Source organism: Uloborus diversus, chromosome 4 (assembly GCF_026930045.1).
Source record: "Uloborus diversus isolate 005 chromosome 4, Udiv.v.3.1, whole genome shotgun sequence".
Lineage (NCBI taxonomy): Eukaryota > Metazoa > Arthropoda > Arachnida > Araneae > Uloboridae > Uloborus > Uloborus diversus.
In genome coordinates, this window is record NC_072734.1 from 167,890,417 (window position 1) to 167,909,429 (window position 19,013).

Consider the following 19,013-nt stretch of genomic DNA (forward strand, 5'->3'; position numbering starts at 1 on the left):
AATACTGGTTTTGAGCATAGATTTTTATCCCTTTTAACATTTCTGCCAGAGGAAAATCTCCCACCGAACTTTGCCTGGTTATCGGATTTCCTTTTGTTTCCGAAAATTTTACTTGACCCCTATGTCTCTCTCTATCTCTTATATTATCACTCAGTATTTTATATTGAATAATACAGCTTTTTAAAAAGTATAGTAAAAGAAACTAATATACAGTAGTGTACAGACTTCGGTGTGGGCCCTCCAGAAAAATTTTTTCAAAACATTTTAAGCTTTTCTTTTGTTTTTCAGAGCTTGCACCCTCCGCGTCGTGTGGATCTTATGCACGCCACTCGTAATATATAGTTCAACAATGATTTTCAACAGTTTTTGGGAAGTTTTCAAATGTCTAAAGTAGTTGGGAAATGTTTATATATATATATGAAAAAAGTAATAAACATACCCTCTTAAACAATAATGCAAAAATGCGCCTTATGCGAGGGAGTCCTGGACATCCAGGGTAGGTCAAAAAATGTTTTGGACTGGACACAAGGAGAGAAAAAGGCTCAGCGGTCCGATCATTTTTTTGAATCGAAACTTTAAAAAAGAAATTGTATATTATATTTGATTGCGTTAGAGAGAGAGGGGCTCAAGCGCCTATTCACCAAATTCCAAGCCACGCTTACTCTTTTGAACACTAGGTGGCAGGGCTGCACGGGGTCACTCATAACTTCCGGCGGAAGTCTTATTTGTATTGCTTCTTACGACGAATTGCTCTGTTTACGTATCTGTAATTTGATTGAATTTTTTAAATTAATCATGAATTTCAAAGGCGCAAAATTTTCGTAAAATGAGGGGATGTTGTTCTGCTTTCGGGTACAGCATAAGGACAGGAGCAAATAAGATGTCAGAAATAAAGATGTTCAAATTTCTAAAGGTCCTGATCGTCGAATCAAAGCCAATGCTTTAAAGCGAAAGGATTGAATCTTAATGAATATTATGTAGTAAACACACTTTGTGCGAGGTATTTACGAGCTGGAAACATTCAACTTAATTTCATCAGCTTTGTATTTTTACTGTAATGTGTGAAGATCTATATTGATCTATATTAAATTGATTATTAGAAAAACTCAACCTGAACAATTTTTTATTTGCTTCCTGCAAAGTTGAAAGTTTCCAGTGTTTTGACGGGTTTCAAACAGTTTGATTTGTGTGATTAAAATAAAGAACCACTATTCATTACCTCATGAGAAAAAAACTTCCCATAGCTCGAACTATCAATAACTCGAACCATTTAGCCCGTCTCTTGGGACTTCGAGTTATTGACGGTACTTTAATATTAGGCGCTCTAATTGTAAACAAATTTAGATATTCGACAATCGGTAAACAAACACATTAATTAAAGTTATAGTATAGTATCATAGTACAGCTATTGGTATTACATTCAAAGCATTTTTAACGCAGGAGAAAGAACTCGGAGATTAAATTTAAATTTTGTTATCTTTCAATTTTTTTTTATGCCTATCAATCTTGCTACAGAAGCAAGTTGATTAAACAAAACAAAAAAAAAAAAAAGTGATGAACAAATATGTAATAAAATATATTAAAAATCAAACCTGAAAATTAGGTAGCAACTGTAATAAGTGTGTGTGAACTGAAAAGCTACAACAGGAGAATTGATTGAATATGACACCAAAACTCCCTGTCATAGCCATTCTGTGTGAACACAGTGCAGAAAAGCTTCCATCTTTGAAAAAATAGCTTCAACTTAAGAATAGGAATTACAATTCACAATGTACTTGCAATCCAGTAGATTTGTGATTCTTGAAAGCAGACTTTGTATCAACTTTATTTCTGTTTAGGAGGTATTCATAAATGCTTATCATTGAAATCGACGACATGTAATGATCGACAAACGAAGACTCGTTTTTTTTTCTTATTTCTGTATTTAAAGGATCAGGAAAATCAGATCCGTTGATCGACAATTTTTGAGAATAGCAAAGCCTATTATACTCATTTCATGCATTAAAATACGCAAAAGCCATGATTCTACCTAGAACTGAAAGAAAACAAAATTGCCTGAAGACTAAACATCAATCGTTAGCAATAGATTCGCCATCCATCTACTAAAGGATCGGTAAGGTCACAGCCATTGAAAGATAATTTTTAACAATAACTAAGTTTGTTTTTCTTATTTAATGCATTGAAATACGCAGAAGACATTATTCTGCTTTTTAAAGAAGCACAACAAAATCGCTTTCCCTATGAACACCTATCTCTAGCAATGGAGATTGGCGCTTAACCGGAAATAAGACTCGCTACTTCCGGTCTACGTCAGTGGTTTGTTTGTTTTTTTAGGATATTTGGTGAATACGCATGGAAAAATTTCGAAACTCTTGCTACAAAACCTAATTTTTGTAGACTTGAGTGTTCGGGTTAGGAGTATTTTGGGAAATTTTTTGAAGTTCACAAGTTCTTAAAAAAATTTAAGACGACTTTAAATGATGGTGGCAAGATTAATCTTCAAGAAAATTTTTTAAGTTAGCTTCTGAAACGCAGTTCTTAGAAGATCTTTGGTAATGTTGTGGAAGAAGGGGTTCGGGGGCCCTTCTTTGACAATTTTCTGCGATTCAAATTTCAGAAACGCAACTGTAGATGATCTTTGATGATGTTATCATAGGTTCGAAGGCTTTTCCCTTTAAATAGTTTTTTTGATTGAAGCTTTTAAAAACGAAATTTTAGAGGATTTTTTTTTAATTCTAGAAACGAAGGAAAAGTTCTAGAAACCAGTAAATTTTTCCAAATTGAAGTCCGACAAACAAAAGGATGATCATTCCTTTAATGATGATGTAGGAGCATTTTTCAGAATTGAGACAGTCCTCTGGCAACTTTCCAAAATTTCAGTTTTAAATACTGTAATTTTGGTTAGATAAGCCGCGGCTTATACGTGTTCGATTTCGATTCCGAGACACAACTGTATTTATATCGAGGACTGCATACTAAGTGCTTTACCTCCATCATTTTTTTATACCGATAGATGGCAGCACCATCACCGGATCGAACTAGATCGAACAGTTAATGAGAATTTAGAACTAGATCAGGAGCAAATTGCTAATTGGTGCTAGCACCCCCAGAGGTATGGTTTCACTTGGAGGACATTGAGACAACGAGAATATTTAACGTCGCCCAGTCCCCTTTAATGACGACGGTGGATCTTCGACCATCGAGGTTCGAACTTAGGACACTCCGGCCCCGAATCCGACACTCTACCGATCGGGCTACCACGGTCCTTATACGTGTTATAAAGTTGAAATTTAACATTTGCGACGAATCTGAAAAAATTTTCCCTCCACCCTTTCAACCAACCACGGTTGATCGGTAACTCTATGCAAACGTAACCATAAGCTTACGTTTGTCGACATCGACCGGTCGCTACCAGTTGGTTGGTTAATAACTGGTTAGTCATCGGTACACCGGCTGAGTTTGTCAAACGCAACCTAAGTATTCAGCGTGGGATTTTGGAGACAGCATTCGAGATCTGTGATTGGTTTATCGCAGAAACATATGTATCATTTTAACCAATCATGCAATCCATTTTAAGGATCACGTTCAGCGTGTTGACGCTTCGGTGAGGTGTGTTGTAAATTTATTTACAATGGTGAGTGAAAGGTTCTCTTTTCTATTTGTTTTATTATTTTCTTTATTCATAACAATTATATATTATTTTACTTCTTGAATAAAATTTTAATTTGTTTCGTTTCATTCTATGTTCAAAGCATTAGAATATGACATTGTTTTTTGAAGTTCTTGCTAGCATGAAATGTAAATTATCTTGTTCTACAGTATAATTAATATTATAAAACCATTCTACAGTCTGCTACCCTGAGACCTTACCTTACTGCCGTCAGGCACACATTAAATGCTGCAATGTGTTTGGAAAATTTTTCATCACAAGTCGTAGAAAGGCATAACAAGCCGGAAGTAGAAGTAAGGTAATTAGAAAACTATTTCTTTTGTTTTCAAATTTTAATTAATTGCTGATACATTGTTTCGGTTTCCTATCAATGTTTTTTGCCAATTGTATGTTTCGAACGTTTTTTCATGCGCAAATGTCGTAGCCAGAGTTGTCAAGTTTTGAAAAACCCATGTCAAAAAACTTTAATTTTATACTTATTATAATGGTATAACCAGTAACTGATCTCTGAAACAGTACATGATGGTTTATACAAGAATATTGTCTAATAGTTTTGTAATTTTTCTGGAAATACCATTGCTAGATGTCAAGTTTCGGGAACGGGAAAAAAATTAAATATTGGTTTGTCAAATGAAGGTGCAAAATCTTCTTTAAATGTATTAAAAATGGTTAATATTTAGGAGATACAGGTAGAATTACGGTAACCGGGTCGCGGCGATAAATATTTCTTTCTGGAAGCCCGCTACCTTACCTTGGCGACGGAGCAATTTTGGTAACCCTACACCATAGCTGATTCGCTATTCGTTTGGCCAATCAACCATTTCCGAATTCACATTTACAAAATTGTAATTTATTTGTCCAATAAATCTTTTTTTTTAATTCCATAGAATAATATTTTTAATTTTCTCAAAGGTGATTTTTTTCTGAACATTGGCAACATGTTGTGTTTTTTCAATTTTTAGATCTTCGAAACATTGAATATGTTGAAATTTTACATAGTGAAATGTTTGCCACTTTTTACTTTTTTAAGTTATAGATTTAAAAATTAGTTATTCATACCTTTTGGATACTTTTTTGGAATGTGTTCTCAGTAAGTTATTTCCTTCATATTTTATTGTTCTATCTTACATTTAAAATTTATTAATTATCGTAATAACTTATTCAGAAAATTAAAATTATAGTTTAAGTTTTGATAATGTTCTCGGATCTTTTGATGTGGTTTAATTTATTTAGTAGATCGTTTTAAGTCTTAACTAAACAGTAAGTATTTTTAATAGCTTTTTCTCAGATTATTTCAGACTAATGTCGTGTTCTATCCAACTTTTACTGTTGTTAAATTTCGGTAGAAATTTATGTTTTATTTTAATGTTAAGAAATTCAACATGTTGATGAAAAGTGTAACACCATTTACGTCATGAAGCGTTTCGTTTACATACATCATGCTATTTTATTTCTTTTCCTACACCTCCGCTTCTAAATATTATTTTTATTTAAAAAATCATCAAATTAAAGGAAAAAATGAGTTCAACAATACTGAAATGAGAACATAAAGAACAGTATCTCCAAATTTTTATTTTAAATTTTTTTTCGCATTTTCGTCATGTGTTGTACTTTAGCATTCTTGTACAAGCTTGCTTATTTGCTTTCCACTGAAAAAAAAAAAGGTCAAACTCCATCATTTCGCTATTGTTAGTACCTAATCCAAAATACGTTTCTTTTAATGTCTCAAAAATTCATCTCTGTAGATACTGCGCTTTATCTTCCCACGTTTATGTTAACATCTTGAAAAAGTTGTCTTTTCTGCAAACTTAATTTCAAAGTAAGAAAAATAATATAGTTCTATGAAAAAAATAGGTTTAATCATTTGTTTCTTTCCATGTTTTGCAACATTTTAAAAAGGAAAAAGAATTCTAATGCTTTTTTTCTTTTTTGTTTCTTTATGGTTGCAATCAGAGAAAGAAAAAGGTTAATAAACAGTTGTAGTTACCAAGGTGATAGTTTTAGCAATCCGAAGCTCCACCCATTTTCTTTGGGTCAACTCTCATTGGATAATTTTCTTTGTTTACATTGTAGTACTTTGTTTACATTGAGTCGTAGGTGCCAAATTTGGCTGTTTTTGAAAAAATACGCCAACGCGACCCGGTTACCGTAATTCTACCTAGATACATGCACTCTGTTATTTTTTTTAAATATTTTTTCATTCTATGTTATAATTTAGTCAGTTGTTTTCTTTGTTCTTTACACCAAAAATTTTCCAAACTAGTAAAATCATCAACCACTAATTTCAAGCAAAAATGTGATTTTTGTAAATTGTTCAATCAAGTTTTAGGCAGAAATTTGCTGTTATTCTTTGAAAATTACATTTTTTGAACTTTAATATTGTAAGGTTTGCGAAAGAATCCCTGATCTCTTCCCCTTACCCCAAAGATATGTCACAATTGTGTGTGTTAAACTTCAATTTTAAAAATTGAAGGGTAGTCCATGGGCCTTCCATCCTTTTAATATCACTAAAGAAAGTTTAAAATTGCTATTTTGGAAAACAAACTCTTGGGAAGAATTTTGAACCTCATCCTTTCACCTAACATTACAAAAGGTGGCCTTTTGCATTTTTAGGAATTCAATTTTCTGGGTATAACCCAAGAACTCCGTCTTTTTAACATCATCGAAGATCTAAAATTGTATTTTTCAAACTTCAATACCGGAAAACTGTGGATAGAAACTCATTGACCCCTTGCAATCTCGTTTTTAATACTTCAATTTCGAAAAATTTAAGATGAAAGGCACTGAACTTTTCTTCTTCCAAATATAAAGTGGCTCCGGAAAGTGTTCTTACACCTGCGACTTTCAATGAAATAGGACCCTATCTATTGGTCAGAATTAATGTTTCCGAATAGGTATTTAATTATAAGATCTATGATCAATTTTATACAAAACTACATGAAATTTTTTTTTAAATTTGAAAACTTAATTTTTTAAAAATTAAAAACCAAAAAGTGGCGGAAATTTTATCTCATAAAAGTCTTTGTACACTTATAAAAATCTATGTATTATTGAATAATCTTACTTTTGATTAAGTTATTATTTTGTAGAATATTATGAAGTATCAACAACACCTATTGTACGTCTAGGAATAGATTTCATTCTTTTTTTTTTTTTTTTTTGAGTAATTTCTGAGTAAGTGCTCAACCACACTTCGAGTCTTACTGTTTCTATCTCTATTTTTGTTTCAAAGCCGTATTTTCATAATCTAGCCTCCAGATATATATAAATATGTTACATAAAGTTCAAATCTTCAGATTGAAGGGGTATTTTCTAAACTTTAGGACAATTTTTGAGGCACTAGACGCAAACGTTGAAAGCGGTGTTCTTCTTATCGTTATCTAAAAAAAACAAAGTTGCTTCCGATAACCAAATTTTTGGCTAAGAGTTTACAACTGGTTTTTAAAATATTTAAATGAACAGCATGATTCATTATTTCATCAAAAAATACCAAGTCCTAATGCTGATATGCACCCTCACGCAAGAACACTTTCATCGTCTTGATTAACTGGTCTAACTGAGTTCTTAAGATTAAGTTCCTCATTTTTTCTTCTATTTACAATTATACAACAATTTAACTAAAAATGTTAAATTAATTTTTATCTGTAAGTAAGACGTAATTCCAAAATGTTTTGAGCTTATTTATCATTGATTTTGCGACAAAAAGCGTAAACTTTCTTTCTTTCGCCAAGAAAATTTCTGCCGAAGAGGTCCCATGTAATCCAGCTAATCAGAGAACTTGACGAAAATTTTTAGGTGAAAATTAAATGTAAAAGTTTTCATTTAACTCTGCAGAAACTTTTACAGCACTCAAATGTGCATTTTTCATAAATTTTTTAACTGTAAATTTCCGATCACGCTTTGTCAACTTTGCCGGTTGACCTTTCCTTACCTTGTTTTTGGTCCGATTCTTTTCTTTGAAGCGTTTTATCCAGCATCTTACCATGGAATGGAATAAATTTACTAATTTAGAGACATTTCAAAGCAATTTACCACTACTGTGAAAAAATACAAATTTGGAATGGTGTTGGTGGTTTTTACGAATATTACCATTTTAAAGTAATAAGCAGAATATTAAAGAAAAAATAAACAAAAAATTGAAGCCAAATGACTTATAAGGGTCAAAATGCAAAAATAATAAAAAAAAAACGACATATGATGATTTTAATCATGAATTTATTCGAAAATATTTGAGTGTACGATAACTTCTGTGGCGTATTGGTGGTCAATATTTTGAAAAAATTAGAGGATGTAAAAAAATATTGGTCTTCATATTCAAATTCGGTTTCGCGTTTTTTGGGTTTTACTAAAGAATGTCAGAGTGTACAAACACTTTTGGGAGTCACTGTAGTCTAAAATTCCATTTTTTAAACTAGAATTTCAGAAGAGTTTTAGAAACTTCTCTCAACCTGCTCAATTCTGCGCAAATAGTACATTTACAATTCATATTGTTAATTTTTTTTTTCTCATCATTGTGACAAATTCTCCTAACTTTTGTCACTAATGATAATTCTTTTCTACATTAAAAGCCCAGTCCTCCCCCTCCCTCCTCAACTCTCTCTCAGTCTTTCTCTCTTTGTATATATACAGTTGAACCTATCTATCTTAAATATTGATGGTTCAAAAAAAAAAAAATAAATAAAAAAAATAAATAAATAAAAAATAGAGAAAGACAGGTTATGAGGTATGGAGGTTTGATTTTTGCATTTAAATGTAACAACTATGAATTTTTCAAGCAATGTGTACAGTGTCAGTCAACCGAATAAAAACATAACATATAAAAAATAAAATTAATTAATTAAACAATTCATAATGATTTAATGCAATTCAATATGCACCTCAATCCTGTTAAAGTTTGATGATTGAGAGTTTTGTAATTAATGTCATATCCCCCCCCCCCCCCGCTTGGCGACTTTTTCTTGTTGGCGCCAAGAAAGTGACACTTATGAGCTGGGTGATTATTTTGTCTTAATTGTATTGTTTTAAGGGTTATGAATTATTTATTACATTTCATTTCTTAAGCATTGCTCCTTTAAACAATTTTGATTATTTTGAAAATACTGTTATTCAAATTTAGTTTTGAATGAAGCGAGTAACCTGGAATTTTCTAGAAAACAACCTGGAAACGTGGGGGAATTTTTTTTAACCACAAGTGTATTAACCTTTCAAAACGTGCCTTATTTCTGGCCGATTTGTTGTTTTTTATTGACACCAAGCATTTCGGAAATTTTTTGTGCCCAAAACTTGGTATTCATTCATGAGGGGGAGGAGGGGATGGTCATTCGTCAGCATGACACCCCTTAAATGGTTGTCTGAATCCGCCCCTCACCCGTGTCCTATTGTTTGTTTGTTGTAATTCGAATAAGGTAAATTACACTTAAGACAAATTCATACCTGCCAACCCTTCCGGATTTCCCAGAAGTTTTACGGATTTTTATGTCCTTTTCCGTTTTTCCGGTTATGAGCAAAATCTTCCGGATTTTTCACGTTTTGTAGGAAAAATAATTATCTCGCCAATTTTGGCGGTAACGATAATTTTGTGGAACGTGGCATCGCGTTTTAGGCCAAGTAGCCAAGGAAAGGTTGCCGTAAGAGAATGGCACAAGAAGAAGCAAGGCAAGATTATGACGTCACTGAGTGATACAACGCATGACTTCATAGGGATCCAATCAAAGCAAGCGTCGCGGCGGGCAACTAGGGGCACAATTTCGGCGCCAATTATCTTCTCATTCTCTCAATTCGAGCTGTTTTTGCTTCGTTCTTTTTTTAAGATGAGTAACAAATGTTATTTCCAAACTTTTAAAGAAAGCAATAAAAGTAATATTTACTAAACGAAAGTAATTTCAATTGATATGAAATTCATAACTAATATATTGTTAAATGTAAAGAGGGTAGGTGTCCTGTTTGATTTTATTTTGCGTTAAAATCTTGTAGATAAAAATAAAAAAATCTTCCGGATTTTTTTTCTCGGAGGTTGGCAGGTATGCAAATTGTTCAAAAGATCCCTTTTAGTTCATTTTAACGAGGTTCGAGTGTAATGGATTAATGTCTTTATTTTCTCAGAGTCTTGACTTTTTTTATTACTTGTATCAAACTCTTTCAGGAGTGGAAAAGAGTTACTGCTTACACCTGTGGTCATAAGCCGTAACGAAAAGGAGAAAGTCTTAATTGAAGGCTCAATAAATTCTTTACGAATCAGTATTGCAATTAAACAGGCTGATGAAATTGAAAAGATTCTGTGTCATAAGTTTATGAGGTTCATGATGATGCGAGCTGAAAACTTTATTGTTCTTCGAAGAAAACCTATTGAGGCAAGTTCAGTTTCTTGTAATTTTTGAGTTTTAAATTATATCAGTGAATTTTTATTTAAATACATTTGTCCTGTATATTGTTTTTTATTCAAAAATTGCATTTAGATGTGACATTCTTAAAAACTGTATATACTCGCTTAGGTTGACACCCTACTTTCAGGAGCAAAATCGGGAGAAAATCAAACACCCACATGCAAGTCGTGCGCCTACTTTCTGAAAAAAAAATAGGAGCCTTTTTCCACGATTTTGACTAGAAATAATCTTTTTAAAAAGAAGGAAAATAAAATGAAATGAACGTTTTTATGTCTAAAATGTCCACTTTTCATTCTTTTGCACAAAAAAGTTCATTTCTGCGATCACAATTTTTGTAAATGGTTCATTTTTGGATAATGATTTTTGTTACTTATGGTCTTTATTTTGTATTAATATCGATAAAACCTTGTACTGTAGCCGTATTACATTATTATTTTTTTAAGAAAAGAGCTTTTATTCACACTATCAGGAAAAGTTATGAATACAACAATTATTGCACTTTTTGCTTACTCGGTCTTTTGCTGTAATTATATAGTCCTTATTTTATAGTCAGACCTTGTAAAATTGTAGCAGAATGTGTAAGTATTTATTTAGCATCTGTTTAAAACGGTTGGACTAAAATCGGGAAAATATTCCCGCTTTCGAGTTTTTCCCCCAAGAATTGTTCAGTGAAAATCTTCAGAAAAAGTGTTAAGCATTTTCTAGCATTAAGTTTTAAAGCCAAAATGTTGTGTTTATTTCATCATATGAAAATAAATAAGTAAAACGAAAAAAGATATTAGGAATGTTTTGGAGTTGGGTTAGAGAAAAGTTTTTTTTTTTTTTCCCTCCAGTTTTTGTTATGCCAGTTGAAATTTTAAGAGTTCCAGAAGTTATTTACATGTACAGCTGCAGTATTTTTTAGTAGGGATCAGCATCCTGTTCCCTTTCACAAGGTTCCTACAACTCAGGAAAAACTTTTCAGGAATTTTATTGTGATCAAAAAGTTGACAAAAATCATAATTTTTGTCAAAAACCTGGAAAAACATGAGCATTGTACTAGGTCATTAACAGACTTGGAAGAACATCTTTTACTATTATTATACTACTGAAGAATTGTTTATAATTGGGAGTGGTCTGCTGTATTCTTCACTCATTGACTTCAACATTCTCATTATGTGCAACAGAACTATCCTCCATCCTGATACACAATATTGAAGTTAAGCAAAATGGTGAAAGACCAAACTGTAGAGCTGCCTGGTCTTTTTTATCCCTTTGCAGCCTGACATTGTACTCTGTCCAAGATTAAACATTTGCTGTATAGCGTTTCTATGTACGGAAATTTGACACAGAATTACATAGTTTTCGGCGATTTAAAATTGTGTCTCTAAACATGATCTTAGGATGTGTGATTCGAAAAACTTTTCAGTTTTATTTTGAATACCTTAAGATTTACCAGGAGAGATTTTTTTTTTACAAATGGTCCTCATAGCGTTAATGAGAAACATTTGGCAAAGTTTTATCAAGTAATATTTTAGCATTTAATATCATTCCTATGTATGAAATGTTATTAATTTGATTAATTAGTGTATCAGTTGTTAGTGTTTTAGTTGTTTTTGCTTATGGAAAATGGTTCATGGAATATTACATAAATAGAGGAATGTGGGGTAAAGTTAAATAGTGAAATATATACTCTGCTTTTAGCTCCACCTATCTGGTAATCTTTTAACCATGTAGTAACACATGTAGCCTTTTCCAGTCAAGAAAACGTTACCTCTGAAAATCAGAGAAGATAATAATACAGGCAATTTTTAAAGATTGGTACTCATACATCATATTGTAATATTTTGTTGTAAGTCAAAAATTATTTTTGTTATAAACTAAACGATAAAATTCTTGATATTAACATTATAAATATTAACTGAGACCTTCTAATGTTCGGTGAAGTAATTATTTAGTTAATATTAAACTTATTCATATTTTTAATATTCTGTATTATTAGTCAAGTACGTGCAGGGCAAAGTGAAATAGTTCATTTCATTTACTTATTCAACCATATATTAAATTACTTACATATTCATTTATTTACCTTTTCATTTACATTCCTTCACTATATAATACCCTTTTTTGTTCATTCATTCACTTATTTTCTTATTCATTCACTATTTTATTAACTCTTTATTTTTTTCTCATATTTTAATTATTTTATTTCATTGTTGGTTCTTTCATTTTCTTTTCTTTTATTCTTTTATTTACTCATTCATTTGATCAAAAATATCTTTAATAATTAAATAGAAAATATGTCATTAGAAAAATATTTTATTTTTCACTTTGCCCCATAAAAAATAAAAGTGGAGAATTTCCATCTTTTTCTGGAGGTATAAATTTACTGTCAAAACTAAAAAAAATATTTCATTGCAGAACTTGTCGTAAAATATATTGCTCTTTCTCCATGTACTGTAATTTTAATAACAAATTTCCAATTTATTCAATTTGATAAAAGTTATCTTAACTATCTCACTTTGTCCCACACATTCCCCTACATTCTATTTATTTCTTCATTTATTTTCAGGGTTATGACATTTCATTTCTTATAACAAACTTCCATACTGAACAAATGTATAAACATAAATTAGTGGATTTTGTCATCCATTTCATGGAAGAAATAGATAAAGAAATTAGTGAAATGAAATTAGCTTTGAATGCAAGGGCTCGAATTTGTGCTGAAGAGTTTCTAAAAAGAGTAAGTTTACTTGTTTTCTGTTTGGTATAATTTTAAATGGATCTTGCCTTTTGTTTTAAATTAACGCAGTTGGTACTCTAATAAAAGTTTTAGAATCTTAATACGTTATCTTGTAATGAGAAATTCGCTTTTTTTATGCCATGCAAACTCTGTTAAGCTACATGCATTAGCTGCTAACTCTCTGAATATCAAAATTAACTCGGGTGGCTCCAAAATTTTATTGCCTTTCCCAAAACTCCTGAATAGACTCTCCTGAAGTATTATCAAATGTAATATTTAAAAAAAAAAATGGTTTTGTATGATTTGGAAGGATTGAAAGAAAATGTTATATAATAAAACTTTTTTTAAAAAATGAAAAAAATAGAAGAACAAAAATATGTCTCTAACTGAAGTGGTTTTGCATCTTTGAAATAGATTTGTATAGTACATAGTTTGTACACTTTACAGGGTTCGTACGGGTCATGGAAATCCTGGAAAGTCATGGGGAAAAAAAAACAGAATTTCAGACCTGGAAAAGTCATGGAAAATTGAAATTTTCATTGAAAGTCATGGAAATTTATTTCAAGTCATGGAAAAATTTCCTGGACAAAGAGAAAAGAACAGTAGCTAAAGGAGCATTAAAAATCTTGAGTGATTTAACAGTATAGCACATAAAAGCTATTGAAAGTGGAAAATTGAACGATCCAAAAATCAAATCTGAATTTTTAAATCTCATTGCATCCACTTCTGTCGCAGCCACTTGCCATTTTTTGCGATGTGATTTTACTGCCTGGACATCTTATTTTGAATTTTCTGTTATTTTCAACACTTCTTATGTTTCATATTCTGTAGTAGCAAAATTTCACGTTCTTAGTTTTGCCACATCCGCTCAAAAAAAAAAAGCAATTCAATTGCATGCGAGTTTGATTCCATTTCCATCACTCGTAAGGACTTTATTATTAAATCTTAATTTGTTGAATGTTTTAGAAAATAAAGATCTTAAGTCAGGAGATAGAATACAGAAAAAGAGGAATTCTAATGCTCTAAAACAGTAGTGCCCAACATACGGCACGCAAAACTAATCCATGCGATCCACTGCTATGTTCAACGTCGGGAATTAAAACGTGTTCTGGAATTTTTGAACCTATTAATTTACATGCATTTGAAAATATGCAAATTTGTAAACAAAACAAATATACTTTTGAATCAGAAGATTTATTCATTACTGAATGGTTTTTTCAAAAAAGATCTGGTTTAGAAACATAAAGAACTAAACTATGTGACTTTACTTCAAAGAACCAAAATACTGTCAAGTTACGTAAATGATTAAAGTCACTGTTGACACTAAAAGGCAACTTTTGAAGCAAATTTATTGAAACTTAGTGATGACTCATTCAACCTTTGTCCCATTCAATATCATTCTGCCTGTTTTTAAAAAATATCAGACATTTAAGTATTCGCTTCACTGCATTTTTACTTTACTTAAGTTTATATGATGAAGACAAATAAGAATAATTTAGTTTTTTAAGTGTGCACTTATATTTTTTCCAATACGAGTAAGTGCTTCAATATGGCTGTGGCATTCATATAGACGTTTAGCTGATGCTAATTTGCTCATTTCCAAATATTACCAAGTTTGAGATTAAATAGTGCTGTTCTCTTCGTGTAACGAGGTCATGAAAATTTTCATTGAAGTCATGAAAAAGTCTTGGAAAAGTCATGGAATTTTTTCATTCAAATAGAGTATGAACCCTGACTTTAAAAAAGACCTTGAAAACTACTTGAAATAAAAAGTTTTATTTTTAATTAGAAAACCTTGAGAATTTTTATAAAGTAGCTTTAGTCCTTGAATTTTGTCATGTATTTTCTAAGAAGTACATTAAAAAACTTGTCAACTCCCCCTTTTTTGCGATATTTTTTCAGAGTTTTGCAATTTTATTTGTATATTTCGAAAATAAATTTTTTTTGGAAAATCCAGTTATTTTGGGAAACTTTTTTTTTTGGGAAAAACCGGTGTCGAATTTCGTTGACTAAAGAAATTACTTATTTAAGACTTCCACTTAGCTGAATTTTTGCAATTAACTCATTTAATAATTATTTTATTTTTGGATTCTTCCTAACACCAAGCTTGTGCTTTACCAAAAGTGCACTCAGTGTTTGAGATTTCAATCTTTTTTCATCTCGTAAATTTTACAATTATTTTAAAAAGTAGATTTTGTTTTTACCTATACTACCTTAAATCTGCATATCTTAATTTTATTTCAATAGTTTTTTATTGTTTGAAAATTTGATTTAAGTTGTTAAATAATTTTCAAACAAAACAATCTGCACCTTATTTGCCTAACCCACAGTTTCAAATAGTGGCACTTTTGAATCTAATGTGGCTAAAAATCATGTATCAGATGTCAAACTATTGTGGCCATTGAAATCTTAAAATCCTGGCTTGTATAAAGCAAACAAGCGTTGAGAAAATATTTCATAATGTTTTTCTTGATGCAGCCGGCACAGCAAAATTTTGAAATTGCTTTTGATGTTTTTTTAAGTTACCGATTGTTATTCATTATCATTAATTTTTTAAATAGTAGGGTTTTATTATGTTTTTAGTTCAATCGCAGTCAAGATGATCCTTATTGCCCATTATTAAAGATTGCTTTTGAAGCTTTTATGGTGTGGCGTAAACAGTTTGTCTACTTCTGATACTTGTTTATATGAACTGGAACAAAATCAGCAGTTATTATTTTTAAAAATTTCACAATTTCAAACTCTTCCTACTAATCCTAGAAAAAGCTCATTTTATCCTTGAAAAATCCTAGAAAAAAATTTTATTTTGTGTACTAACCATACTAACTAATTTAAAAAGACTTAGCCACAAACCCGAGTATACTTGGGCTGATCTTTAGTCTATGGAGCTTAGCATTGAGTGGCCGTGGCCTGCTGTTTGGAGGGTTGAAAAATCCCAGTGCACTCAGTAATCCATTTACTGGTGGGGAAACTGTCCAGGTTTTATTTTGTGGGCAGTTCTCAAAAGGTAGGAGCAAACACAGACCTCAACTTTGAAACTTCAACACCAAATAACTAGAACTAGCCCTTCTCAGAGATCTTTTAATTTGTATTCTATCTTTAATACTTTGTTGTTTTTATTTCTGCTTTGATTCGCTCAACAAGTATGTCATTAACATAAAAAATTGCTCATTGCCTGCATTTTAACTATGATGTGTTTAAATTCAAGCTTCCCCAACTTCTTTAGGGATCCTCCTATTGTAATATGCCAAGCTCTGGTGGCTTGTTTGAGTTCGTAGTTCATTCTTTTCATTTAGACTTTGTTTCATGTCCAGGTTTATAGTGTTCTGATTGTGGTAAAAATATCCTTTGCTTTGAACTACTTTTGTTTTTCATAAGGAGTCTTTATGTCTACAATATCCTTAAGCCCTTCGGGTTTTATGAGTGCTTTACTGGGAGAATAAATCTGTTTGGTGGTTTTCCTTTATTTTTCCTATCTGAGGTTCATTGATTTCCTTGTATGCGAATTGATACTCATTGTCTTGTCCTTCAAGCTATTTACAAAATCTTTCTTCACAAGTGATATTTTACTTTGAGTTGCATTGTCATTGGTCTCTCCTTTGCACTAATTAAAAAAAATTTCTTGCTTTAAAATTTTCAATGAAATTCACCAGTCTAGTTAATTAGATCCAATATTCTCTTATTAAGGCTGGATTCTTTTGTTCTATTGTTGTAATACAAATGGTTCTAAAAAGGCTTTCTTACCATGCTTTCTCATACATGCTTGTTAATATGATGGATGCCAGTCGCCCTGTTTAGTGGTCATAGGAGTCTGACTGCAATGGGTAGGTCCTGAGTTCGTATCCCGGCTTGGCCATAGATGCACTTTCTCTCTCCTATCGTTGTCCTTTCTTTGTGTGAATGTGTTGTTATGCTGTGAATGGCTGCCTATCGTATAAACGGGTACTTATGGCATATGTGTACTTTGAAAGTTGGATCTCACACCAAAATATGGTACTTAGAAAAGTGAAACAGCACACCCCAAATTGCCAGCCTAGCTGGCACAAGACAACAACAATATGATGGATAAACTTTGCATCAAAATATTTATATTTTATTTTACTTACTCTGTTGTTGCTGAGGGGAATTGTTGTTGAATTGTTGCCAAAAATAAAAATGAGCATCAGCTCATTATTAGCTTTTATTAACGCCTGCAATATTCGATGCATATCTCATTTTCCTCAAAAAGTGAGTTTCCGTTAACATCCACTTTGACTTCTGGTACGGAGGACAGCACTTCCTAGTGGCAATCCAAAGATGGCATTGCTATAAGGATAGATTTAAACGATTGCTTCACGAATATCTATATATGGTAATAGTTCTTGAAATAGCACTACCCAGCAGCCATCTAACATAGGAGTTGGTGTGGCAATGGGTTCAAACGATTCAAATCAAATCGTTAATTTAACAAATTGTTAATTTCTCTGTTAATAATTTCTAATACCTTCACTAGATAGCGGTGGCCTCCAAACCAGATTTTTGCTCTATGTTAAAAGCAAGAAAGCGATAGGCATTTAGTGTTATGGGGGTATTACTTTTGTTGCACTTGCTCTGTCGTTGTTGGGTTTGATGGAACATGTTTTTTAATCTTTGCCAAAAACGAAGATTGAATAATTGTAATTATAAAGTTAATCTTTTAAATTAAGTTAACAAATTTATTTCAAGACTGAATGGCATCTTAAGCAAGTATAAATTTGTGGATATAGGGCTTTTAAAACTTTTCAAATAATACAGGGTTTCGAGGCTTTCGCCTTGTACTTGTTTGGTTTCTTATTTGTCTGGTTCATTTGGTATTTAAGAAAAATGTCAAAACTCTTAAATGAGATGAGCTTAACTTGGTATTGATGCTGTGTTTCTTGGACGTATTGAGATGTTTGATTGATTGTTTTGTTTAAAAATCTTGTTTTTTGTGCAAGAAGAATGCATTGTTTGAAAAGGCTTTGGTTTATCTCACGCATTGTTTGTCCTTAGAAATGAGCACTGTCCCAAGATGATGGTTGAAAGAGGTTTTACTACAGCTAAAAATACTTTTAGTCTACAATTTATTGTATGAATATTGTTTAGAATTAAAATTAATTCTTTAAACTTTTTTATTACTTTGAACTACAGTAAAACCCCCATCGGAGGGGTGTCCGCAGGACAGGGCCGTACTATTGTTATTTGCAAAGTAACGTAAAGTAACAACGTCTGAAAAGCACAAACTTGCAGATTACTGCAGACATATGTTTCGGCCTTTTCAATGCAAAACGTAGTGAGCTTATGGATGAAAAGACATCTGACAAAAGCGTTTTGCGTTGGAATCAGGGAATTAAAAATTGTCCTCATAAGAGGGGTGTCCGTTAGGAGGGGTTTTACTGTAATATAAAAATAAAGAATTGAACTTTTGTTTAGCTAAAACTTTTATCATTAATTAATTTTTATTCCTTTTTTCCTTAGTTTTGATGTTACTGGTGCAACTCATTCTTCACAAGCTTTATTATCATTAATTCCAACTATTTTGAAGCATTAGTTGATTGGACCAAAATGACATCATTTTCTACCCTTTGAATTTAAATTATAAGTACTTTATATGATGGATTTTAAAAGTAGGTTATACGTTCTCAAACCTCTTGCTTGATTGCCTAATGAAAGAAAATTCAAGTGCCAAACTGTTGGCTTTGTATTTTAAATTCTGATGCGTAATTGGTGTTAAATATTCAATTGTTTTTTTTAATTTTATGACTTTTTTATGGTTATCTTACTTAAGTTTCAGTTGAAAAAACAATAAATTTTTATTTATATTTTAAGGACTCTGTTGTATTTTTTACATTTACACCATTTGTCATTGTCTCCCCCCTCCCTCGGTAAGGCTTATAAAATGACAAAAAAAAAGAAAAACGATAGTACAACAGAAGAGTACAGATGTTGGTAACATCAGAAGAATACACAAACAGATAAAAAAGGAAGAAGAAAAACCGCAGTAATTCTTCCAAAAGCTGTTTTTCACTTTCAGAGTCAAATCCATGGATCATCTTGTTGTGATGTAGATGTTTTCTGTTAGTTAATAATTCCACTTTTTTTTCTAATTTTGGCTACATGGGCCGTGCAATCTCATACCAAAACTTGTAAACCTTGTAGAAGGGTTGCGTTTGGTCAGGGAATACCTGAAAATCTGGAATTGTTAGTGAATTTCATTTTCATCAAAAAAAGTCGGGAAAAA

At 31.6% G+C, this 19,013-nt stretch overlaps 1 protein-coding gene across 1 annotated transcript; it reads left to right on the top strand.

Moving 5' to 3' along the window:
• The first annotated feature begins 3,561 nt into the window (after positions 1-3,561).
• LOC129220123 (actin-related protein 2/3 complex subunit 4) lies at positions 3,562-18,560 on the top strand. Its single transcript, XM_054854467.1, has 5 exons — positions 3,562-3,634; positions 3,850-3,968; positions 9,813-10,020; positions 12,605-12,775; positions 18,251-18,560. The coding sequence occupies exons 1-5, from the start codon at positions 3,632-3,634 to the stop codon at positions 18,254-18,256; spliced, it is 507 nt and encodes a 168-aa protein (XP_054710442.1). The 5' UTR covers positions 3,562-3,631; the 3' UTR covers positions 18,257-18,560.
• The last annotated feature ends 453 nt before the right edge of the window (positions 18,561-19,013 follow it).

What these genes read in the sequence shown, in the direction of transcription:
- LOC129220123 (XM_054854467.1), top strand. An exon ending in AAGCCGGAAGTAGAAGTAAG is followed by an intron (nt 3,969 to 9,812) that starts GTAATTAGAAAA and finishes AAACTCTTTCAG; the next exon opens with GAGTGGAAAAGAGTTACTGC. An exon ending in TTCGAAGAAAACCTATTGAG is followed by an intron (nt 10,021 to 12,604) that starts GCAAGTTCAGTT and finishes ATTTATTTTCAG; the next exon opens with GGTTATGACATTTCATTTCT.